Here is a 26,911-nt window from a genome sequence, read left to right on the forward strand (position 1 = left end):
ACCATCTGTCAATAGAGGAGGAAACTGAGATGAAAGAGGAGTATCACTGGAGCCATGCATGCAGCACAGCAATAACGTCTGGAATTTTCACTGCAATCCCATTTTTTCCCCCCCTTTTCCCTTTTTTTGCACGGGGGGTAAGGGGGGGGGGGGGCACAAATGTGGTGCGGTGAAAATTACAAGCATCTGAGCCAAAACATATACGCTGTACTCTCAAGGTAGGAATATGAACAAGGCTTGAGGGTGGGCGGTTAGGGGAATAAAGCGGAAAGGGTCATTTCATGGAGGCAGATCACTTGACAGCTTGCTCTCCAGAGGATGACGGGGTCCAATCAGGTTGCTGGTGGACTCTTCGGTACGCTGGGCTGCAGATGGCTGGGGTGTGGCAAGAGGCAGGCCTTTTTGTCAGCATTAATCTCCATTTAAGATGCCTTGTCAACCCATAAGGATCCACATTGCACAGGAACCAGCTACCTTGCATGTTCCATTGTTGGTAATGAATGATTATTATGTTAGTTAATGCAAATAAAGGCAATACAATTTTCATCATGGTATGGTGCTGTATTATGTGGTCACCAATTGATATGCAGATGGGGTAGCTAATTCAGATAGCTTCTGTTGTCTATTCCATATGGGTCAGACATAGCAGATGTAGGCATGTCTGTTACAAAAATAGTCTAATTCAAATTAATTGAGCTCAGTCCATTTTGTACATCAATTAGATACCAATAGCTTTGCAGCCCTAATTCACAAGGAAGAATTGGGAAAGCATGTCATTACTTGTGCGTTTAAACATTTTTAAGTTTGTTTACACATCAGCCTCTCTTTCACCAACCAGTGAATTTTCTCTTATTTTTGTGGGTGTTAACATTGCTGCATGGGGTTCTGGCCTGACCCAACATTGCATGCAAGCTGAAAGCAGAGACACTTAACTTTCACTGTCATGTGACACCAGGAATAAGTTGCCCCTAGTGCTACTGTGTCCTGACACCCGTCTTTTCAGGCACAGCACTGCCTGAGTGGGTGTACACTGTTTCAAATTTGAGGACAGGTAGAAAACGAGGAGAGTCGGATGTCACATTGTTAAGCTGTCGTTGTTGTGACAATCGAAAGAATGCGGGCAGCATCCACACCCACCAATGTCCTCATGGGAACAGGTCACCTGCAGCACCACAGGATTCACCCAATATCCCCACATTCCAGGAAACACCCATCTCTGACAAGATTGCAGAGGCGGTGCAATGATGAGAAAAACATTCCTTTTACCTGAGAGCAGTCGCACTTATGGACTCCACTCCATTCAAGCTCTATGCCACCATTCTCTAAGCCCATAATTTATAAATGTATTGGTAAATTGCTTGTGTCTAGGGCTGTGTTTGCAGTACGGAAATCAATGTGTCTGAAGTCTCTATGAGATTTGACGGGGCTATGTCAGCGCCGCGGCTTCCCAAACCCCCCAAATGTGCCCTTTGCTCAAGGACAGCTAGTTGCTACGGTAACGGGAGCCATTTCCATGTAAGGCAGCTTCTTCGTTCCGTTCCACAGGCTGCATGCGGACCTTGAAGCCCTGATCACAGCCTCAGACTGCTGATGATAGTGGGACTGGGCGGAGGAAGCAGAGTGAGAGAAGCGGGACGAATGTAAGATAAATAACCTCAGGTACCTGCTGGAAACATATGGCAGGCAGGTCTCGAATTCACATTAATGTCTTGGTGGAGATACGAAGCAATACAGGATGAATTATGCCGCCCAGTCCGTGAAATAAACAACCCATTAAAGTTCCCTCAGCGTTCTGGAGGTTGACAAAAATATCATCAGCTTTATGTTGATTTAGATCTATCCAATCTGGTTCAACAGCCAGCATCGTCTGCCCTGCATCCTGGACAATACAGGTGAGAAGCAAGCAGGGAGAGACAGTAGTGGTGGCAGTAGCCGGCAGCTGTTCGGACCGCCATTTTTTATTCAGAATTCACTATTATCATGTAAGGTTTATGTTCAAACTGTACCTCCTCATAACCTAATCCAATACTCTGTGTAAGTCTGTGTTCTCATCAGCAGGTAGTATTGTAAATACAAAGAGAGCCATACTTGATCCTGCTCAGGTTGACAGATGTGTGTTTTCTGGCAACTAATATCAGTTGAGCTGTTTGCTTTTTTGCGTTTATTTAAAAAAGCTGTGTGAGCTTCCTCCTGTTGTCAGTAAATTTGTGTTGTATGTTATGAATTATCTCACGCTAGCAGAATTGTTAATAAAGCAATAATTGTTCATATAATGCATTTTTTGACTTTTGTGGTATGTTAAGGAAGCGGCAGCTATGGCGGTGCACATGGAGGGGGCATGGGGTTGTTGGGCGGTGGGCTTTGAATATATTTGAACAAATTACGGGTCATTATAAACGAGTTTGAACATGATTTTTGGAAAAAGTGACAGCCCTAGCAGCTGTTGTGGTGTCCTTTATGCCTAGAGGCAGATGTAGGAAATGGCTGACAGAGGCCATCACTACTCTCTATATGCCTGTTTTTCTGTCTGTCTGTGTTTGTAAAGGACAACACACAGAGCAAAAGAGAGCAAGATGGAGAGAGGAAGGGGGAGGAAGGGGAGAATTCAGCATCAGAATCCAAACAAAGGCAGCAAATAGCAGCTCCAAGCTCGGTGACGGAGGCTCCCCAAGGTGCGGTCTCACTGATGGACAGGTGGCATAAAGGGGCTGCATGTTGTCCAGTCAAAGGGGACAAGGGGGTAACACAGGGAGGATGGTGGGGGTGTAAGGGGAGGAAGGAAGGGGACTGGCATTGTGAGGAGCAGCTGGCGATGAATCCTGCCACTGTCCCTGCGTAACCCTCTAATGCACACATACAAACATGAAGGGAACACACACATTCACATACAAACACACTTTAAACAAAGCACGGAAGACAAAAAAGTGCCTCGAGCCGCTGTGAGAGTATCATATTCATAGTCTGGATTTTATATCTCCAGCCATCTCTCCCTAGTGTGTTTTTATTAAAGATTATATCAGTTCTCCTGACCACAAACATTTAGTGAGGCAGCAGGGAGTCTCTGTGAATTCTTATCCATCTGATCTACAAGAAGAAGAAGAAAAAAACAACAGCTGTAATTTGCCTATTTCACATTCATGCATGAATCCAAAATGCTCATGTGCATGCTTCACTTGAAACTTATGAAACAAAGAGAGAGAACATGCACTCTCAACAGCCATTTATTTATTTATTTTTAGTAGCAAGTACATGTATTAAATACGTTCAGATTGTAAAATCAAATAAGAGCTTGTAGTTGGAAAAAAAAAAAACATTTATTGTCTAATGACTGTGACTTTCAGGGTGCTTAGAGTAAAATGAGGTGAAAACGCTCCACTCAGCCAGCGGTAGATTCTTTCATCATGTGGATAATAAGCTCGTGAAAATTGAAGGCATGACATGACATAACACGCCACGGAAGATAAACCACCCAACTATTTCACCTGATATGAAGACTCAAAGATGCGAAATCACACATTTACAAAACACAGAAAACCTTATCCCCGGACCATTACACCTGTGCCTGAACAAGCTGCTATTGTTAGTTGGCAAAACGTTTGAAGCCTTTAATGGCTGTTGTGTAGAGGTGGAATACATCAAATAGCCCAATCATGCCTGCAGAGCGAGGTGGTGGTCTTAGCAACTTATACCGAGTGAATAGATCAACTAATTAGCCTTTAAAAACGTCATTGATTCAGCTAAAACAAGGAATTTGTGAGCTATTCATTGGTCTGCTCTGCGTCTTCTCCCCCCTCTATGACTACATCCTTAACCCTGACAAAGGAGGGGCTGGCCTGGATGGTCTCCCTTCCATTTGTCCTAATCAATGGAAGCTGTTCAGCACAGACCCAGGGGGTACGTGAAATTAAGTACCCAACTCACACAGGGAACGCGCCAATAGTATGTGTGCGTGTGTGGGGCTGGAGGGGAGGGGGGGGGTCCTCTGTTACCTTGGCAACTTCCCTGCTAATGAGTTCCTCCCAGAATATAACTCTTCTCCCCTTGATAAGACGGACTGTGCACCAAAATGGCTGCGCTTTAAAAGAAGTGATATTTAACATGGACTTAAAAGTGAAAAAGAATGGGACACAACTATGAAACGGTTTTTGTTCTGCCTAATTTTATGTTCACAGTCCATAAATTGACCCGGATGCTGTTTAAAAGTCCATGTAAAGATATCAGTGCACAGTGCTAAAGTCGATCGATTTTAAATATACACAGCACTGCAGTGAGTGGTAAATGACACTGCTGCAGATACTGCTGCACCATGATACAGAAAAAAAAATATTGAATTCAGTTTCTACCTTCAGCTTTATCTCATAGAACAAAACAAGTGAGGCAAGAACGTAGATACTTTAGCCTCTACCAGGGCTAAGTTATATTTTGGTGATTAAGAGAAGAAGTGGGCAATGTGTCGTTTGCTGAAAACACCATATGATAATCAATTTTAGATATGTCTTTATATTTCATTCAAGGGCCTGAATGTTCCGTCACTTCACCAGGGGCTGACAATCTGCACTTCACCAACTGGAGGAAGTAGAGGTTTCTTTTCTCTGTGCATATTGGATTTTCTTTTTTCGCTGCGAGGCCCATAAAAGATTAGGCTGCGATGTTGTGAAGCCGTTTTGTAGTTTAAGCATGAATCTATAACTCTGGGTAGTGAATTGATTTGACGATTTATGAGGTGGGCAGTCTGATGATTTCATGTCATGCTCATCTTGAAGATAAGATTGTTTGAGTGTATGAGTCTTTGGCCCCCCCTTTACACCTGTGATCAGACTTTAATCAGATACCGGGGGGGTAGTTGGTGGCCCTGAGCACGGCTGATGTGACATCGCCGACAAAACTGCAAAGTTTCCTCTGCTGTCGTTGGTTTCCGGCTTGCAATAGCAGTCTGATCCTAATGTGGACCACGGAAATGCATTTTAATACCAGGTGTAAATGCATGTGTGAAGTGCTATCCAATCGCTATCTGATCACAGAAAAAAAGCATTCTAATGCCAGAGGAAAATGTGGCCTTCGTTGTGTCGTGGTCAGCACTCTCATAAGAAATGCACCACCTTAAATTGAAGCAACTACAGGAGCATGCCAAGATTGTTTAGTTTAAAGAAAACTGTGCCATCCATAGACCTTAAGACACATTTTGAAATTAATCATCCCTTTAATGCAATCCTGTGTGTTATATAGGTCTATAGTGTGGATATCCTAAAGGGTAAATTTCAAAACTGGGAAGAAAGTTCACATTTACTAAGAACACATTGATTGTGACTTATTAAAAAGGATTGTGATGTGATTTTTAGGAGGGCTGTCCATCTAACCCCAGATTACTTTTTTTGTTTTCACACTAATACTTAGACTGAATGATTCTGGCCATCATGCATTAAATCCCAGTTCTTTACAGACTGAGGTTTAGCTGCAAGCCTAACCTATGGAGAAAGTGGTGAAGCCTACACGTCAATCATCCTCAGTCAAACGGGATTAGTCATATGGTTAAAATTCACAAGTCGTACATTTCACACTCAAACCCATATAACCCCAACACAAAAACCCATCTAGCCTGAAGGCACAGATTTCTCCTTGCAGAACACGGCAGATTGCAGCACTACATAACTGACATAGCCATACTGAACAGCACATATCCACACTGACGTTAATGCTGGTTCAAATATAATGGCAAAGGAGAGGATGCTTCTACATTTTGGGGCCTTTTGTACTTATTCATGAGCTGACAGTCATGTGAGTCATCAAAGCTGCGTTTGTCTGTGTCCTCCACAGGCCAGCAATTTACAAAGGAAGTCAAATGGAAATGATTCTATATGTATAATATATTTACAGAGACTGTAAACACCCACATCGAGATCAGAATCCAGATTTGTGGCCAGGGCAGTGAAGGTGAGGGTTAGTGAAGGTGTTAGGGAAGTTACGGCAGCTTGAAATGAGTGATGACCTGCAAAAAGGGAGACTGGCAGATTAGTCTAGGGTTCCTAGAGGCAGCAGGATTATCCTAGTGGGGGTCATGTCATTTGCACTCAGAGTAAAAGCTCTTCCATAGCAGACACGCATGAAATGGTAAGGACATGTTTTAACCTGGCTGCAAAATATAAGATAAGTTTGGTTTGACAAAGCACAACCAGAAAGGACCTGAGTAATTTTGTGTAACTGTTAATGGTTTGGCCCAATCATAAACTAGGTAAACTATGTACCATTTGTCTACTACTCGGTAGACAAATGGGGGGATCCATTCAAGACCTTTGATTTGCAGAATTCTGTGAACTTCTTTAAGAGGACACATAACTAGTTGATCAAAACTTGTGACTCGTGACTTGTACTAGGTGCCACCATTTCCCGGAATCTATTTGAAGAAGAAGGACGTCCTCAGAGAACTGAATGCTTTTGTCTAGCTCTTCTCTGGCTTCTAAACTATACTGATTTAATCTGACATGAAACCATAATATGACACTGCCTTGCCTAAAGTCATATTGTGACTTTAGGCAAGGCAGTGTCTTCAGTTGAGGAACCTTATGTTGGTGTTGCCATATTTTCAGCTTCACTGTTCTGTCATGTAGACAGATCTGAGACTAATGGGGTTAGAAGCCTCATAATTTGCTGAAACAATTATCTGTTCATTTAACTGAAGAGTGATTTTAATCCGGTAAATAACTTTTTTTAAACCTAGCCAAAGAGATATGACGTTTCTTCTTTACAGCCTGTGGTGCAGCCTTTCCCATTTCCAGTCTAACTCATATGATACACCTTATACCTGCTACGGTTGTCTATTCAATACAGAAGGTCTTTAAGGAATGTGTTACACATGACACTACCAGGTGCCTCCAGAGAGGTCAAATACCTTCTTATCAGCACACCAACAGGTTCTGGCTAGACAAGCTCAATTAGTCAGCATTTAGTGCAGTCTATGAGGGGATCGTGCTCTCAGCAGGAGGCCCATATCAACAGAACCAGAGAGATGACAGACAAGCCAGGCCAACAAAGGCCTGATTGTAGCATTGACTAGAAGGTCGGCGAATCGGTAACGAGCGAGGAAGGACTTGTGCGCTCAGGGGTTTTGTTGTGGGTCTGATAAGAATCTTCCATCTGAATGACAATGCTACTGTAGAAAGTCTTCTGGATAAATGACTTCCATTGAGGTCAAAATGCATCATGGAAAAGTGCCCATAAGTGACTTTTAAATAAAAGACTGCTCTACTTAATTTGAGGCTATGGTGCATTTTATGCATTGTTTCCTTCTGTATATTTCCGCATTAACTGACAAGGCCAGGCAGCTCGCAGTGCATCTTTGACAAGGCAGCTGTGTTATCTGGAAGGAACTGGGATAAATAGTGAGATGTTTGGGCATGTTAGCCCACTGTTTTTATAAAACAATGACAATGTTTCTTGGTCTCAACTGCGTTGGATAACAGAACAGCGATCCTGTTGGTGCCCATCCTTCTTGCAACACTACACTGACAGATAGCAAAGTACGTCAGAGCCATGATTTCAATCATAGTTAGTCATCCAGGAATGGGAACCCTGCCTGCTGGCATGGCGTAAATACAGATGGAATTTAAGCCATCTTTTGCCAAGCTTTCATTGGCTTTTCCCCCTTTGCCACACTTTAAAGCCTGTGAATGATCAGTACTTTATGACACTGCTTACAGTATATTCTCATAATCTGACAACTTTGCACCATAACGTGGGCAGATGACTCCTGATGGCAACAAGAGCGCACATAAACATTCACTGTAGTGATAAAAATTTCATGAAATTGATGCTTTAATATGCACTCTCACAGGATTGTGAAAAACACGTGAACTTGTGTTTCCGTAAAGCCTTCATGAATAATGATGCTATCGCAACAACTGAGGTATATTTTGTCTACATCCAGTCAGAACATGTGGCTGAGTCTTCTTCCTCCTGCAGCCCAGAGACAAAGATTGCCGTGAAAAAAAAAATACTTGACTACAAGCAATCTGCTGAAATAGGTCATTATAGCAGAGGCATGCTGTGAATGCACCACGTCTCCAAATCAATACACGAATTGCTATATTTAGTAAGAAGGTCGCAGGGAGGAGTTATCGAGGCTCAGCACGGGATGAGTGACATGAGTGTATCAGCCTGATTTAAGCCTGTGTCTTTTAGATGTAGATGTAGAAGCTCCAAAATGTCTGGTGGGTGTTTTTGTCTGCGGAAAGTTGAGATTATTCCTCATGATGACTGAAAATGTCACGTGCTGCTCGGTGTGAATGTCATATAACATTAACCTTCAAGGTGGTCGACTGAGATTATATAATGACGTATATGTGCGGTATCGTTATAACCCTGTGCTGAAGGCACAGTGTGCAATGCAAAATAATAACAGTAATAACAACACCGTGACGTATTTTCCCAAACTGAAATGTTGGCAATCTATTAAAAGTAGAGACACAGTGTCTTATTTAGAGTCAGACAAACCATTCATCACCATATGGTATTAATAATACCGCGACCATGCGGCTGCCAAATGAAGTGCCAGTTGAAGTGTTTGAGTTATATTCTCCCAAAAATCCAATAAAGACCGAAACCTGTGCTGTACATCGGCACTGACGGACAAAATCCATCATATGAAGTAACCTACGCCATTTAAATTTGTGTGTGCTAATTCACATTTTAATTTACTCCCTTTACAAGTGCATAACACACTGTACGATTTAATATATTGTGATAAGGAAGCGTAGAACCAGTCCATTGTATCAGAATGCTTTCTCTATGATGCTTTCACATCGGTTCTATGTCTCGTTTTAACTCTGTCCTCCCCGCTGAGCTGACAAGGTTTGCCTTTTTGTTAACGCCAAAATCCTCTGCATCGTCGTGACGTAGCACAGCGAAAATGAAAAAAAAAAGGCAAGGCAGAGAGCAGAATCAAAACAACCTCATTAATAACTGTGACTAATGTATTCCAGACGGCTCTTTAAGCCTCTTACTTCAGAGGGAAGAGACGCTCATATTGTGAAGGGAGGCAGCGGTGGTCCTGGTGTGTGTTGAGATGGTGCCATACCGAGTCATTTGGCAGGATGGAATGAAAACACCCCACACATGAAAATGCGTTTTTTTCTCCCCCCCCCCCCCACGTAAACCACCAGAATAATTCTGGAGAGACCACACAGCCTTGAGATGACCATAATAAACCAGAAAACTGGTCCCAGCACGAACTGAGCATTTCTCAGGCATCAATACACTGTGAGGCCAAACAGCTCTTTGTAGTAAACACTGCTGGGTGGTTAATGTCTGGTCCGGGGGGTTGGGTGTATGATTTTTCTGTTATCTGCCTTTGTCTATTGAGCTTCTCTTTGACTCATGTACATTCAATGTATGTACAGAGCAGTGAGGCCTTGATTTTAAGAAATAAGAAATCAAATCCTTATAGTAATGTATAAAAGTCGAGTAGAGGTAATGGATCGCTAGGCACCTGTTTGCTTTGTAGAGAACTATCGTTTCAGAAAACGACACTTAAATGAAGAACGGTGAACTGTTTTACGTTCAATGAGTAGAGAAATGTACCAAAAGAGAAGCAATTGATCTCTAACTTGTCCTTTGAAAAATGATTCTGCCCATGACCAATGAAATGCTCATTCTACTACACAGGAAGTCAACGTTATTGTGTCTAAAATTACCAGAGGGGGAGAATTACGTGAAACTGAAAGGCAATACTCTAGCCTCATAAAAAGAAACTTAACAGTAATTACGGTCTAATTTTCAAACATGATAAGGATATAGGAACTTTATGATATCCCAGCACTGCAGTTAAGCTCACACTGAGAGGTGAACAGGAAGAAATTGTTGTTTTACCACACAAGGCAAAACAGAGTAGCCTTCTCATTAGGCTGTTGTTTACAGGCTCACCTCCCCCCTACAAATAAAGGCAGTATAAACAGAAAATCCCTAAGGTTTTACTGTATAAACTGGGAAATTGCACTAATCACAAAGCAAAGACCTAGAGCGAGAAAGGAAGAAAGGCGAGGAGAGAAAACACGGTGAGATTACTGTCATCCACAAACCAGAGGTACAGACTATAATGCACTGGGAATATTTTAACTAAGGATTAGCCTGACAGATTGTCTATGCCTTTCATCTTCAAATCCATAGCTATAGAAGTGGTATCCTTTAGATGAACCCAGTTCTTTACAAGATACAAATTTGAAAAAAAAAAATATCCAAACCCCCAAACCCCTCCACGTATACTTTTCAGCTGAAAGCACAGGAATTCCACAGGAGAGGGGAGATTGGCTCATTATACGCAGTAATTTATTCTCTTATCTGCTTTCCATAGAGAAGCTAAAAGTTTTAACATCCAGAAAATGTTGTAAGAAGTCAATTTACAAACCCAAGCTGTGCCCTGCAGCAATGGAACACTATCCCCCCCTCAACAATTAAACCAAGCCACTGGAGCCAAAACTGTTTTCCTGCCCAGCTCATGTCCAGTCCTCCTGCACAATTAGTCTCAAATGGGAACTTTGATTGAAGTATAAATATTAAATACTGCAAACAAAATGGCTGTGTGACAAAGCCGGTAAAATATATTCATGAACAGCGTCGTTCTGTCCGCGGTCCCGGTCGGAACACCTCGCCTTTCGCCATATGTCAGCTGAGATAGGCACCAGTGACCCTCATGTGGAGGATGAAGCCGTAGAAGATGAGTGATTTAGTGAGTGAGTGTCAGTCTGTTTGTCATTTAGTTGTTTAAGCTCTTTTGTCCAGTCTGAAAAACCCTTAATCTATGTGATGAATTGTAATCCAATTTGCTACTGATATCTACGGTGCTAACACAAGGAGTCTGTTGTGAAGCACTGACTTTGCACTAGTTATGAGCAGGGTTACGTTTTACTGACTTAAAATTTAAACACTCATGATTCCAAGTTGATAAATCTTTATCTTGACTTTGTCTTTATTGTGATGCCACTGATGCCATCCTGATGATGAATTGTTATAATAAATGGATTTCTGAGTGTACAGACATTACTCTTTTTGAGTCTTGACAAAATGATCTGATCTATATGTCGACTGAACAAAATTGTTATTCGGCAAGATTCAGTCAGCAGTTGGGAACATGGAGGCAAAAGATAAAAGAATGAAAACGGTAAAAAAAAAACAAAGTACTCATGGAGTGGTCGCACTTGACGGTGGAGAGTGGACTTAGCTCAACACAGACGGGGGTTTTTAATGGCATGTGTCCCATTTCAAACTCAATAACCACTCTGATACCACCCAGGGAGGGAGATAGAAGAAGCCGTTTGCTGTGTTGCTCCAACACAGCAAAACATTGAGTTGACATTAGCCAGCGGTCTTCTAAACATTTTGGAATGAAATCCCAAAGTAAAATAAATCTTGATATAACCTGCTTGATTTGGTTGTTGATTTTGCTCAAATACTGCAGAGGCCCCCGGTGGTGAGATAAGTCTCGTGTGGACACAGTCACCTCATGAGATTCAACAAGCGTAAGTGAGCTGTTGCCCTTTAATCCAAAGATACTCTGGGAGTCTGCTGTTTTTTTCTGACTTGGTCCAAGGCGCTGGAATTAGTCGTTAATTAAACTCAGCCTTGTTTCCCCCTTCAGGAACAGCGCAGTGTACTTTCCACATCTAAATCACTTTGTACGCCAAATAAATCAATGCGCAGGAATTTGTCTTAATGACACTGACAGAGAGACATATCGACAACTTGGGAGATTTACATTGCATACCGAAATCATTATACGGTTTAAAAAGGAACCTCAAAGACTCCCAACAGAAAGAACAACAATTTTATTAAAATATTTAGTGTTTCAGAAAGGATTATCAAGAATTATATTCAGAGCAGACAGACAAGAAATCCCACAGCGACCATCAAAACGTCAGAATCGTGATATATTGGCGTTAGAAACTGATTCCACTCAAGTCTTCCTTTTAGTCTCCTCAAAGGAGACGCTCTCTAGCTGTTATTGCTGCAGTGTGTTGATGGGTGGAGTGAGGCGTGAAACGCAGATAAGAGGAGAAGACGAGAAAAAGACTCCAGCGCTTCATGTTATCGTTAATATTTCTCTCTATCCCTTCATCCCTCGGCCTCAACCACATAGCTCCTCAATCTTTAACCACCTGAAGATTAACAGGGAGGAGATCTGTGTTGGCGGGTGATGTTGCTTATTTTTTAGAAACCATTATACTTCTGGAGTGTCTTCCTGGCATGCAGAATGAAATGTTTTCATGTACTGGGACTAAAGGCCACATTATACTTCTCCGACTGCGTATGCGTTATCCGTCTGCGTCACCACGGAGACGCCTCGAGCATTTATACTTCTGCGTCGTGGTGACGGACACTCGCTGCAATTTCCCGCCCGATCAGTAGGGGTCGCTGCGCAAGGTTGTTGTGCTTCTGGCTACAGTGAGCAATGGCGTCCGAGAAAGAAAGAGAGAAAGACTGTTGTTGTTGAAAAAGTGGCCGTTTCTCACTTTTCTGTGTCACGGAACGCAGTTTTAAGATAATTTGAGGCGAGAAATTGGCCATTTAGAGTCTAAACATGTGCTGTGTGTGTTAAGATATGACGTATTTATAGTTCGGCAGCGGCGTTATCGGCGGGGATCAGCTCCGCCTCTGTCAGGACGCCCGGAGCGCACCGAGAGCCGGCACAGAGCAGCTGAGCTCAGCCTGTCCTGAGGACCAATCGCAGCTCTTGCCGTCTCCGTTGTCCCTTGACGGAGTGACGGACACTTAAAAAATATTTCGTGCAGACGGAGACTACGCAGAGGCTCTTCGACAGTCTCTGCGTCGACGCAGAGTCTCTACGTAGCCTACGCAGAGCACTTTACGCAGAAGTATAAATTGGGCTTAAGTGAAAGGGAGTGAGACCATCAAACGTCGCTGTCATCAAAGTCCTTCAGACTGTCAAGTAACTCAAATGAACTAAACAGGATCACAACAAAGAGCTGCAAAGTTCATGTATGCTATTTGTAGTCGTATTCAATGTTAAGGGACGCATGTTTATGTAAATTGATAGCACACGCCACAGTAGGGGTGGGGGGAAAAATCGATTCACATAGGAATCGCGATTCTAATCATCCTCGATTCTGAATCGACTTCAAAAATCGATTTTTGAAAAAAACCAAAACATATATAGATACATATAAGTTTCTATTTTGAAAAACCACACACACCAGTTTGTGTTATATGTGTACAGTTTATTTTGCACAGAAAAAGGCAGCTAGCCTAATCTTTTATTTATGCAAGTTATTTTTTTGTACAGTAAGTAAGTTTGCCTTTGAGTGATCACTATTTACATTATCTTACACAAACTGTATTGTTTTGATGCCATAATTTGCCTTAACACACTGCATTGTATCAGTTTTTGAATCGAGAATCGTATGAATCGAATCGGTTGAATTGAGTCGATTTTGAATCGACCCTAAGAAACGGAATCGCATTGCGTTCGATAAACCCTAAAAAAAACTACCCAGAAAAAAAGACAACACGCGAGAAAAACATGGCAAAATCCAGGTCGGTACATTTTCTGTACAGAAGAGTAGGCTCAAATAATTTAAATGAATGCGTTGTATAAGGACTCCAAACCGCACGCCGCGTGCTACTACCTCACTGCCGGATAGATAACCTTCACTCAATTTGCTACAATCAAATTAAACTGTGCATGGAAACATACTGACTACGTCGCTGCAACAGAGTGACGTCCTTTGAGATTGAATGACCTTCCTGTGTGAAGCAGAACATACTGTAGGGCTCTGTAGTCTATTAATGAAAGACCGCGGGGGTTAACTCCGCAGGAACAACTGCGCTCAACTGTTGGACACAAAAAATGTCAATGGAATGGATAAACTTTGTCTTACTTTTAGAAATGCTGTAATGTGGGTCAACGGCATGCAACGCAAGAAACCACAATTCTCTCTCACTGTTGACCGACTTGTAATACATCATTGAAAAACAAGGTCACTGATACTCAGGGGGGATTCCTGTCTTTAACAGTGAGCCCGATTGCTTTTCATCTTTTATCCGGACAGATGCTTGATCCATCAGTTTCTCTTAGCCCAGAAAGCAACCTGAATCCTCTAACAGGACACGAGTTGAGGACATCTGAGAGAGAGAGAGAGAGAGAGAGAGACGGAGCACATGGGGATGTTTTGACAAAGCCCTGGCCTTGTCCCTGATGAGAAAACAGAGGCACATATGGACGAATCACTATACAGTGCCAAGCTAGCATTTCATCTGTCTCGGTACGTCCTGTCCACTGCAAATGTATCATGAAAAAAAAAAAAAACAACGAGGTCAGAGGGTTGTCACCACGTGTTCCTCTCACGGAGAAAGTTTCTCTCAGCACTCCAGCGTCTCTGGACTTAGGGAGTGGCAGGAAGAGGTGTTACAGGCAACAAACAGACCTGTAAGGACACCTCTACAGCCCATGATAATATGGTCTCATGATGGAACAATAAGGAGTTTGACAATGGGGCATATGGAGCGTGTGAAAACATATGGAATACATTTACTGGCTTAACCGGCCATGATCTTTGAGTTCAGGGAGATTGTCAGGGATAGCAGTTCCATGTTATCACATCTTCATATGATAAGCCTACTGTGAAAACAAGGCCAAAGCGTGTGTGTGTGTGTGGCTTTATGTTCACACACGACCGCCTGCAGCAATTTTAATTTGTGTGCTGTAATAATAGAAGAGCCATGCATGTGTTTAATATTCCATTTTTTCGCTCATTAGACTCTGTCCCTCCTCTCCCGACTTTTTCTTTCTTGTTTTCACCCTCTCGTTCTGTATGGATGTGCGCAGGATACAGAGCAGACAAAGAAAAAGGGGGATCTCGCAGGCAGGGGGAGAAAAAAAAATAAAAAAAGCACCTGGTCGTACTGAAATCCCATCACAGTGGGTAAGAGAGAATAAAGACTCATGGATGTTCCCCTGAGGCCGGAGCAGACAGAATGACATGTCTTCCAGTTTGCCCATTACCCTCCTGCTGAGACAACATCCCATGCTATGTATGGACCACGGAAATGGCATCTATCATATATACATCACAGGATCATAATTTGGGACTGAAATGAAAAGATCAGTAATGGGAATTAAATCATGTTGTCTAAGACGCCATTTAACAGCCAAATGGCGCCGTAACGAACATCTGCTCAGGCACTAATTTGTTGTCCTCGTGTTTAACTCAACAGCTCATATCAGAATCTGAGAGAGGAAATGCAGCTTTTACTTGTGCATAATATTGCATGACTCCTTGTTGTGGAGGTAGACTGTTGACATTCAGATCTCTTGTTTTCTCCCCCCTCAATCTCTTTTCTACTGCAGCCGGATGCAATGCTTTTTCCCCTCATCTTTGTTTGCACAGTGCAGCAATATCCTTGAGAGGGGGGGGTGTGTTTGTTTTGTTTTGCTTGGCGTCTTGTTCCAGTGCAGAGGACAGTCATCCAGTCATCAGCGTGCGTGGCTGTTCCCCCCCCCACGTGCGCTGTTAGTCAATTAGGGCTGCCATTAAAGACAGAGGCACCCAGGGAAATAAAGGCAGCAACATGGGTTTTGTCAGTGCTATACTGAATTCCACCCTGAAACCTTCTCCAGACGAAGATACTGCAATAATTGGGATTCTGACAATGGGGTTAGGGGGAATCATTTGCCGCCGTTGCCTCCTCCCCTCTGCGATCACGTCTGCCCACTTCCTACCTTTTGCACTCGATCCCCTAACGCTGTTTATCTACAACCACATTCAGTTGCAGGATTACTGAATCCTTTTCCTCCTTAATTTAATTCCAAGCAGCTACTACAAACCACTGATGGAGACCTCACAAAGAGACTGCCATTAAAAGAGGTCCTGGTGTTCTTTCAAATTCTCCACACTGTGACCTCAAGTCCTTATCATTCATGTGACTTAACTGAGTCACTGCAGAGCCTGTGGTGCATGTGTCGTAGAATTGGCCATGGTCATTACACTGCACATCTGAATCTTGAAATAGAGTCAGTGTCCGTGAAAGTGTATGTCTGCCAGTGTATCAACATGTTTTTCTTTTTTTTAGTAGAAGTAGAAAATGATTTGGAGAATGTTACTTGAAAAATAACAGGACAAACTGTAGGAGAAATTCAGAATGTGTGCTAAAGTTAAAAGTATTTCCACTACATCAGAAGAAGAGTATACAGAATATGTAACAGTTGCACTTTTCTGTGCAGTGTAACGCTGTGTGATGTGTAGGGTTGGGTTCTGTTCATAATTGAACTGATACGGTATCGGTATCCGGTACCAAACAGTACCATATTTTGATACTTTTAAAATGTTTTTCAGCTGTAAAACAAAGTCTACACTTTCAGTTTTTTATTAGGACGATTTAAGAACAGTAAATAAACCAATTTATGTGAGACAAGGGACCTTACCTAGACATGCAGTACTACTATTAGCACTGCTAGTGTTGGTAGCTAATGCAGCAGTCGTCACTTTCCATGAGTCAAAAACGGTACATTCTTCAGCTTTTAAATAAATCCTGTGTTTGACCAGGTGCTTCATCGGGTTTGAGGTTTTTCCCCTAGCCCGCCTTGCATTTCGCATCGCAAATATTACATTGACTGCTTTTGGCTCGCCATTATTACCGTCTCGCTATCGTAGTGACTCACAGTGCGTAGCTCCTACATTCTTGCGCTCTCTACCAGACGTTTCAAGTTCTGACATTTGGCACCGATTCATTAAAAGTGAACCAATACTCTTAAGTACTGACGCGAATCGGTACTAGGTACAAAAAGTACCGGCTTTCGGTACCCAGCCCTAGTCATGTGATATATTAACTGTTCTCCCTGTTTGTTTTATGCCCTTTCTTCTCCACAAATATAGTCATTATATAAAAACATAACCAAGATATGAATCGAGCTGTCGTTATCGCCGTGACAGATTGTCTCCATGTGAATCTTCATTGCTCCATAACACGAGCCACACTCCCATTGTCGAGACCCTTGAACTCACAATAGCATGGGTTAGATGATCAGATTACAGTGAAAAAACACACATGGCCATTGTTAGGGGGAGTTTGCGATTCCAGCCATGAACATGGCTTTCATTGTGCTCCACTGAAGAGAATTCTTTTCAGTCAGAAATGAACAGCAAGAGAAAACAGGACCTCGTGTGTCTCTGTGGTGCACCATCTCCTCAAGGCTCTTGAGTCGAAATCAGATCTCTCTTTTCAGGGCCATCTCTACTGAATGGGCCCTGGTGTGGTTCCTTCACTCCCATTACTCCTTAGTCAAGATTCAAGAAACTTAATCTCACTCGTAAGACAATCACAGAGAAAAAAGGCCTCTGCAATTTGATGTGAGCAGCCCCCCCCTGTACTGTCAATATTTTGACAGATTTCTTGACAGCATAATTATTTGCCAGAATCCCTGCCAAGAATTTAATTGTAACATGCATAATTACACGTTAAGTTGCAGGCATGCCGGAACAAAGCAATGGTTGTGTTATTAATATTGCAGTACATATTATCCCTTTTATTTTGGCTGCTTTCTGTGGCTCCATAATCCTGCTATGAAAGTGGATATGTCTTATAAAAGCCTCTGAGGGCAACTCTCAAAAATCAATTCATTAGCCCATAATATCCTCAGGCAAAGACGCATCCTTCATAGATCAATTCCTTATCCAAGTTCTGGCAGATGAAAAGCAGAGTGGTTGACCACAGTTTGGAGCACTGATATCGGCTTCCACTGCTGAGGAAGCTGACCAGAGAGCAGACCCCATTTGTGGCAACGTTCCACCAAAAAGGGCTTCAGAAGAATAGAGAATAGACGACCAGACCGTTGCTACAGTCTGAGCTCTGAGATCTACGAGCTCTGAAGTGGTCACATCTATAACTTTCACGACAGCGTGCGTATGACTAAGAAGTGGCTGTGATCAGTGGAGATTTGCCTACAGCGGATTTGAGGTATGATCAGAAATTAAACGATGGGTGAAATTCTGTATTTTTTAAATGATGTCTTATGCTCAGGGCAGTGAGGAGATGAAAAAAACTAAAAACAATTGATGTGCTTTTTCCCCTGCTGAGTGGACAGCATTTAATAATGTGTAATCCCATTTAGCACAAAAAACCCCACCATGACTGAGAGGCACCTCTGAGATGTGACAATCCAGCACATGCAGATAATTATATGTCGGTTTTAAATCTACACGCAGATTTGTTTAATTATGCACGGATTTGAGTGTTGTTACAGCACAGTAGCGATCGACACATGCTTCTGATACATCTGTGAACACGAAGGAGGAGCTGGTGCTTGTCCTCAATAGAAGCCACTGAATGGCCTGGACTCTTACCCTGCCAGAACCTTGATACAAGGGCTGTGTGTGTGTTGTAGTAATTACAGCCATCCATAAGAGATAGCAGCACATACAGTATGTAGAGTATGTAAGGCTGATGGGTGGTTTGTTGTGCTGGGCTGGAGCAGCACGGCTCCAGTCTGCAGGGCTGCACCACTGTGATGCTGTTTGAATCGATCAAGATCTCTGAGCACGTTGACTAAATACCACCTGCCAGAGTGTGGATAGGGCATGGCACAAGTAAATGCTGGGTGCACTAATGTGTCAAGAAAAAGTCGAAATGATTTTCCTGAGAGGAATTTCCAGCTGACAGGTAAATGCAGGTAATTCTGAAAATATCCTCTTTGTCCCTGACAAGGGACAAAGAGCAGGGAGCTTCTACAACCAACAACACATCAGGAATGGGATGTTGTAACTTCAAATTATGTTTCCTGAATATCTTTGAAGCATTAGTTCGATACAATGTGCCCAGACAGCTTCCTATGTTGTGTCTTTCAGAGGGAAATTGCAATATGCAGCAAAGACCTAACACAATTCCATGGCACTTACACACAAAATGTGCACTTTTTTTCATATAATAATTGTGACTTAGATGTGCTAGAAGGTCCAAGAGAGGAAAAGTAACAAATAATTTGCTCTCTGAAAAGCAGCTGAAATTCATACCTGTGATGTCTGCACACGAGGCACTCCAGTCTTTTCTGAACAAGTTGTTTTCAGATCAAGCTCTCCTTGGATGCAACATGTGAATTGCCATATTACAGTGTATGCAACTAAATTTGAATTAACAGATCCTAAGACATAAAGTACATGGGTACATACCTCGACAAACAGTCCCGTTCTCCACAGGCTCGTTCCCAGACTTGCACATGCAGCGCCCGATGGGAACCATCCATTCTCCGTCTCCGTTGCAGTAGAGTTTAATGGGCACATCCACCTCTTCTGCATTAGGGATACAAACACCTCGTGCAGCAACAAGGGAGGTGCTCTCTGCGCCTGACAGTGTCTCCTGGAACAACGCTCCGTTGGTGATGATGCGAGGACATTTCCGGTAGAAGACGCGCACGGCGATGAGTGACATGCAGCCGCCGTAGTCCTGAAAGGCCAGGTAGAAGCCATTTCTTGACACGGGGCCAAAGCTGCGTACCTCCGTGTTGATCTTCATCACTCTGCCTCCCAGGTCCACCTGGGAGAAGCTCTCATCTGCTGCGATGGTGTCCACCTTGATCCAGGGGTTCTCCATCCAAGCTGGTGAGGTTCTGGAGGCTGTGTCAGAGTCAGATTCATAGTAATACAAATTGAATGTCTCTTTGCACGAGCCCGGGACGTTGGGGATGCTACTGCAGTCCCTGACTGAAAATTTCATCTCCACGTGGATTCGCTGTGCGCCGCGGCGCCGGATGTACTTTGTCCGTACCCAGTTGTTCTGATTGTTGTCAAAAACATTGCAGACCTGGTACGTCCGAATGGTGTTCATGTTTTCATCGTAACCACTCACCTCCTCCCACTGTAGGTGAAGAACAGACAGGAAAAAAAAGAAAGTTAAGCATTTTTCATTCCACTTTTAATGAAAGAAAAATACAGTATATCAGGTTGAAATGATTAATTTAATTAAGTGAAATCCAGCTGTGAAGCCGTAAGAGCTTTGCATGTTTCCAATTAACATAAAATGTCATTAAGTCCCCAGTGATACCTACTTTGGAGCAAAAACAAGAATGTTTTCATGAGCATTTCCCACTTTGCTCACTGGCTCATGCATAAGGCACATCTGTGATTAAATCGATGATACGGTGCGAAGAAACTAAGAAGAAACTGTGTGAACTGGTGCCTTCGAAACAGTCTAAGTCAGGGGTCACCAACGTGGTGCCCGCGGGCACCTGGTAGCCCGCGGGCAGCCAATACGGTGCCCGCGGGCTCACTTCACTTCACCTCACTTGCATGTATCCGTATGATCTGTCAGTAAAATATCTTTGATATTGTTTATAAAAACTGGTAATCGTTAGGAGTAAGCACTGGAAGGAATGTGTATGCAGTTGAATGCATAATATTAATCATTTAAATGGTAAACAAACAAAAAAATATTATATGGTAGCCCTCCATATTATTTTTTACCCTTAAGGTAGCTCTCGGACTCAAAAAGGTTGGTGACCCCTGGTCTAAGTGATCAAAGGAGAGAGCCTTTCCGAGAAGTCCTTCATTTTCACGAGGTACTTAACGTGAATTTACAAGGCAATCTCAATTTTGCTTCTCTGAAACTGACGTTTACTTTTAAATTAGCCTATAAACATAGTCAAGTAAATGTTTTTTTTTTTTACAAAACAATATTAGCTCGAGGAAGGATTTTTAGGATGAAACAACACATGAGGGTTCATGATTTTGGGTTTAATACTGAAATAACCTTTGGGTGTCCACAGATGAATGACATTTTTTTATGAGAACAGCTGCACAATGCCAGAGTTGTATGTCTTTGATTATCTTGCACTCAGTGAATTATATATCTATTCTATGCAGTACAACCAACAATGTCAATAAGAAGCTGAAATTACTGGTTCAATATAGTTAGTTTTCAGTTGAGCACACGTTTCTACTTAAAGAAATGTAGAAAACTAAATAAAGGTGTTAAGAAGTGATAGAAATATGATGACGTAGTATGAGACCTGCTTCCATGTCTTCTATCCCCCTGCTGTATCCGCTCATTGTAGAAAAAAAGCATGCACATACTGTAGTGCTTTAAAAGAATGGCTTGAACACTGCAGAGACTCTGGTTTATGTGACAGCGTGTCCTGTTTTTATTGCATCTTAATAGGACACATTCATAGCACACATACAGTGATGGGTTACTAGCATTGTAATGAAAGTTTTTTTTTGTTCCCCCTGTAGTGAAGCAGTAAAGAAACATGACACAAGTTTTGATCTAAAGTGGCATAATCATATTACACAAGTAATCATAGTCATAGGACGTTCCAACCTGGCTTTTCTGGATACGCTATTCTACTTATTGCAAACTAACTTGCTTGCGTACTTGCTCTGGCCTCAAGCTTCCAGATGCAACCTCTGTGGTTTCCTCCCCATTGGCCTTGGATCAAACACACTCTAAACACCATGTGCCCTACCTACTGAGCAGGTTATGACCTTGACCTCAGAATTTCAGCTACAGAAAAAGAAAAAAAAAAAAAACAGTTCTCAACCCCCAAGGGCCACTTTGCATCAGCTACACCCTCTGCTGCTTCTACAACTTCACCTCCCCCTTCACTCTTCACTTCACAGCTGATATAATTCCCCAAATTAGAGTCCACTTAGTGAGGATTTTGGCAGGTTTTGTTGGGTCAGGAGAAGAAATTCACTAGAGCGGGGATACAACAGCCCCGACCAGTTACACATCGGTATTTTATGAAACAACTTTTGATGAGATGCAGTCAGATCCGTAAATATTGGGACATCGACACAGTTCTCTTCTTTTTGGCTCTATACAGCACTACAATGGATTTGAAACTGCACACTTTCAGCTTTAATATGAGGGTATTTACATCCCAATCAGGTGAACGGTGTAGGAATTACAACACTTTCTATATCTGCTTCCCACTTTTTAGGGGGCCAAAGGGTAATGGGACAAACTAAACAATCATAAATGTATGTAAGCACTCACTTCAGAACATTTAAAGCACAGAAACATGAGGCGTCTTTTGGCCCCGAGATGGCAGACATCATCATCCTAGGTCATGAGCAGCTATTGACCTTCCCACTTGTTGAGGAGCGGTGGGTGAGGCCATGGGCCAATTACGCAAGAGCCGCGGAGCACAGAGCTCAGGACAGACACAATTTAATAAAGTGAATGTGCAAACAGGTGGGAGTTGCTGCTAATGAGGAATATAGAGAGGGAATACTGCAGGGGCTAGTGTTGGCAATGATGTGGGGGAGGAGGCCTAAGCCAGGCTGAAAAAGACCCCAAACAAAATGTGTTTTGATGGAGGGCCCCTTTTTGTCCTGTCCTGGCCTCTTTGGCCCGCTTTCATCACAGCCACTGGAGGGAAGCAAATGAGGCATAATAAGAGCCTAACAATCAAGCGCCGAGTGTGAAATTAGAAGAAACGTCTTCGTTTTCACAGCTTTTTTCCCCTGGCTCTTTACCGAGAGTGCGGTAAAAAGGGTGGTCATGTGTTCTAAAAGTACAGAAGGTGGAGGTAACACTGGTGGTGGACGTCAACATGGATTAGTGAGAGGGGATGAGCTGCCCTCGTATGATTATGAGAAACAAAAAAAAAAAAAAAGTCCCAGCTTATTCTACTGAGATCCTGTTATGTTTGAAAAAAAATGTTGACTCTGAGTGAGGTCAACACAGCCTAAAGAGAATTCAATTGCTATTTATAACCAGAATGATTAGAATTAATGATTTTCTCAATGATGAATGGAATAACAAATATTATCAGGCGCTCATTTGCATTTTAAAATAATCTAGGAAATCCTCAGGTGCACATTATTAGTTATTATTGAAGACTTCATTGTATTTTTCCCCAAATACTACTGGTAATGTGTACTTCCTTCCTGTGAGAAACATCACACAGAAAAACACAGCCGAGTAATAATGAGAGAGCAACGGTGTGAAACAGAACGCACGACTGGCTCCAAACAAAAGCAAACTGTTCAATGTTTTAATTGCTCCAGTCTGGGTCTACCACTTCTGTGTCGATCAGTGACTGTAAATAATTTTCAGTGTTAGGTTTAACCTGCTGGGTGTTACTCATCCATTATTCCAAGCAGACTCAAGCAAAACCCCAGGAATCCTCCGTGTAATCATTGAAGCTTCAACATAACGTGCCATTTTTATAGAACGGCAAAACAGACCTGTGGAGATTAGTTTAAAAGAGCCGAAAAAAATCTATCCCTCACAATTATTACCAAAATTAGTATTTTATTTCTGTACTCTGTCTTATAAAATCTCTCAAAGTGTGCACCTGCTGTTTGGATAAAGCATTGTTATAATTAAGTGCAACTGGCCTTGTATTGTCAAAACAAATTCCTGCCACTTTATCTATATCAGAATCTGATATTTACTGTAACTGTTTCAAATGTGTTGATGCTTTCTTTACTCCATGATCTGTGGAGTTTTTATACAGTTTAATGCTAGTAGGGACAGACGGACAAGAGATCAATTTATTTATTTATTTATTTTAAATTTCAGTTAAAGAGATGCTGCTGACCCTGGGAACTCCCTCCACTTTGTTTGAACTTAAAACAAAGCTAAAGTAACTTTTCAAATTTCAGTTATATTGACATTTTAGAAAACTTTATTTACTGTAGAAAACCTAAGGTGGCTATTTATTTCTTATTTATTTATTTCAAAATTTTGACGCCAATATTTTCACTTTTACTGCAAATGAATATCGGCTCCAAATATCAGTTGTCTGTATTGGCCCTGAAAGAAACCAATATCGGTCTATCTCTAAATGCAAGCGCAGGAATGCTGAGAGACCAATAGTGTGAACAGAAAATCTGTCTGAAGTGAATATATGGCACGACTGTTATGTGTCAGCTGCTTCTCTCTTTCTAAGGTGTTACAGTTCAGTGACGTTTACTGAGAATGAGGTGGAGAATCAATATCTCTGCCACTCGAGGTTCAGCTGACCCGCAATCCATATGTCTCAATGACAGTAGGTCCCCGCTTTATCTGTAAAGTCAAGTGGAACGGGCAGTCAAGGCTGATTTATAGACGTTTTCCCCCTATAGCTGAAGCAACTCGGTAGATAAAGCTGGTTATTTATAGCGAATAAAAAGCATCCTCAAGGACGCAAACTTATGGTGTTTTTATGTCGAACTGTGGGACAGTTTAAGCCCTAAATACATTAACAACACCCAAAAAAATAACTGAATTACTTTCTGTAACTTCATCCTTAATGAAAACAGTGGGGGATAAAAACAAACACCAGCAACTGACAGCCTCCCAGGAGACCCATGGTTGCAGATGTGTCGCCTGTTATCTTGCTCTATCAGGCCTATATACACACACTCGAATGCATGCTCACTGCATGCGCCATAGTCAGGTTTCTTAATTTCCTGTACATCTGCACAACAAGTACAACTTGCCAGCGCACATATGGTCAACAAGTCTGCTGTTGGCTGCAAAAGGTTGACCACAGCTACGCTCATCAAGAACGAGCTGTCAACGACCAGTCAGAGTTGTGATAAACGCGTAAAGTCTGTCTGGCAAGCGGCAACGGATGAGCTACTGATGGTTGTAACAGTCATTCAAAGCAGCTTGAATCGCTGCAAAAGTGTTATTTTGGGGAGAATATAGAAGGAATCCACCCCAAAACTAAGAAGTACATCCATCAACTATGGTTCATATTTTATTTAACTTTTTTATTGACCAAAAGTAGGTTAATTATTGATAGACAAACGACAAAGCAGCGCTAAAATAAGTATAAGTATACATAGAAATATTGTCGTAACATCTACAGAGATCCTACCGCTGTCAGAACAGTCAAAACATGTAATAGTTTCATTGTTTTGACACATCATGAAGTGAGTGTTTATCACGTCATGTCATTTCAGCGCCTGAATTAACCTGCACAGGCGTCGTGATCTGCAGGCACATTACATATCACTGACAGAAGTAAATAAATTATTCACACAAAAGCAGGGGAAAGAGACCCAGTGGAAAACTCCAGGGGAACAGTTGCTCTATTTGCAGTTGTGGGAAATCTGTCAGAGCAGTAGTGGTGTGTCCCTAGAGGGACAGAGGACAAATGACACCCGCTCTCTGCATTCAATTACTATGAGAGAGGCCATGGGAGCCAAAAATCCTGCAGCCGAGCAGGCATCATATAGTGGATAAACTAACAAAAAACACACAGAGACTTAAGCAGAGCTGTCTGCTGCAGTCAACTCCAATTACCGCTGTCCGCTACGTCATACATAGCATGCAAAACGAGAGGAACAAGTCTACCTTTCTACTCCCACATCCCGCATTGTTCCTCCAACATAGCTGCACAGACTGAAATTGTGAATCATGGGCGAATTAGTGGTCACTTAAAAATCCAGCGAGACCAATACAATGAATTTCAGCAAATTGCTTGTTAAGAAGTACACAATGTCGGTCTGCCACAGATGCCCACAATTATATGTGAGTTACCTCGGTCTTATTCCAAAGGAATGGTAGCGCAATGTGCAGCATCTTTGATACGTTACACAGAAATCATTTTTGTTTTACAAGCGTTTATGTCCCTGTTAAACTCTTGCTGTGACATATCCCAGTATACAGCACATTTAGGTAACGATACAGTAGCCCACACACACACCTCCTCGTATTTGTTCTCTGCCTAAACAAGTAGACCTCAGATTTCCTTCCACAGTAGCTTTGTGTTACTCCCTGCAGCCAGACGTCCATTTCTAAATGTGTGCTGCTGTCAGTCCTTCAGCGCCGGGGCGAGCGAGTCAGGAGGTCTGACCTGATGTTCACACATCTCTCAGCTCCACTTGAGAAGAAAAAACATTGACCACTTAACCCCCTGTTCTAATAGTCGGCTACAGTATCTATAAGCTGTGTGTGTTACATAGCAGATTCTCAGTGGGTCAAGCACTCGGAGTAAGTTTCCACTTCCTTTCTCTTAAACCTGTCATTTTCATTTCATTCTGCTGGTCAGTGCGTGTGTAAAATCAATATCTGTAGTGTTGGAACATTCACGTGTGTGTCTGTGTGCACACAAGTGGGTCTAGGCTTTCACTCGGTCGCCCTAAGACACGTGTCTACACGACGGAACAACGATACAGACAGCGCCAGTGTTGTGTGTGTGTGTGTGTGTTGTGTGGGTGGAGCGAGGCATAGGATACGAGTGCTTTGTTGCTAGAATCTCAGGAGCATTAATCAGAAGACACTAAACTTCCTAAACTGCCCCGGGACGAACTCTGCTTGGTTAAATATTGCGATAGGTGTGAATGTTTTTTTGGCATGGCGATGAATAATGAAGATGTCTTTTCTTGTCTGGCTCAGGGACAACATACGTTTAGCTGTCACTTTACATAATTAAAAGGAAGAGCTGCCAAGCTATACACGGAGAGGGATATAAAATTTGGTTTACACAAGCTTAAGTGTAGTACTGTTTTCCATTAAATCACTCTCTAAAAAACCCACTGGTGAAAGTTAATTTTATAGGTCTATTTGGGATGGGGGGAAGGATTTCTTAAACTAATAATTTCATAAGCATTATTCAAATATCCTGTAAAATAAAAAAAGACACCAACTGCAATAACAGCTCTGACTTTTACTGTTACTTGTTTGCATTTCGACTGTGTCGCGATGTATCACATGTCGAAGTTAGGATATATTTCATGAAGCCCATACAGAGCAGTGAAAGCCAACTGCTCGTGCGGCACTCTGCTGGATGTTACTGATCCACCGGCTAAGCCCATGAAGCCATGCGTATATGTGTGTAAGACAATAGCTTCTGTAAAGCACCTCTTGCTGTTTTACAGAGCAGCACAGCGAGCTCTGTTTCCACACCTGTTGCCCTGGGCCATAAGGGACCAGCTATCCTCATCACTCTCACTCTTCACTTTCCTCTGGACTGTGC

The 26,911-nt window shown here is 42.3% G+C and overlaps 1 protein-coding gene across 2 annotated transcripts in view; it reads right to left on the reverse strand.

The window, feature by feature from the left end:
- The window catches only part of ephb2b (eph receptor B2b), a gene marked incomplete at both ends in the record, with an annotated part of 111,271 nt that overhangs the window by 41,717 nt on the left and 42,643 nt on the right, over positions 1 to 26,911 (reverse strand). For both annotated transcript variants that reach the window (XM_083892091.1, XM_083892090.1), the window contains one exon: positions 19,167 to 19,851. In XM_083892091.1, coding sequence (XP_083748217.1) covers positions 19,167 to 19,851 — 685 coding nt within the window. The remainder of the gene's footprint in view (positions 1 to 19,166; positions 19,852 to 26,911) is intronic.

The sequence above is a fragment of the Microchirus variegatus genome, assembly GCF_963457635.1.
Source record: "Microchirus variegatus genome assembly, chromosome: 7".
Classification (NCBI taxonomy): domain Eukaryota; kingdom Metazoa; phylum Chordata; class Actinopteri; order Pleuronectiformes; family Soleidae; genus Microchirus; species Microchirus variegatus.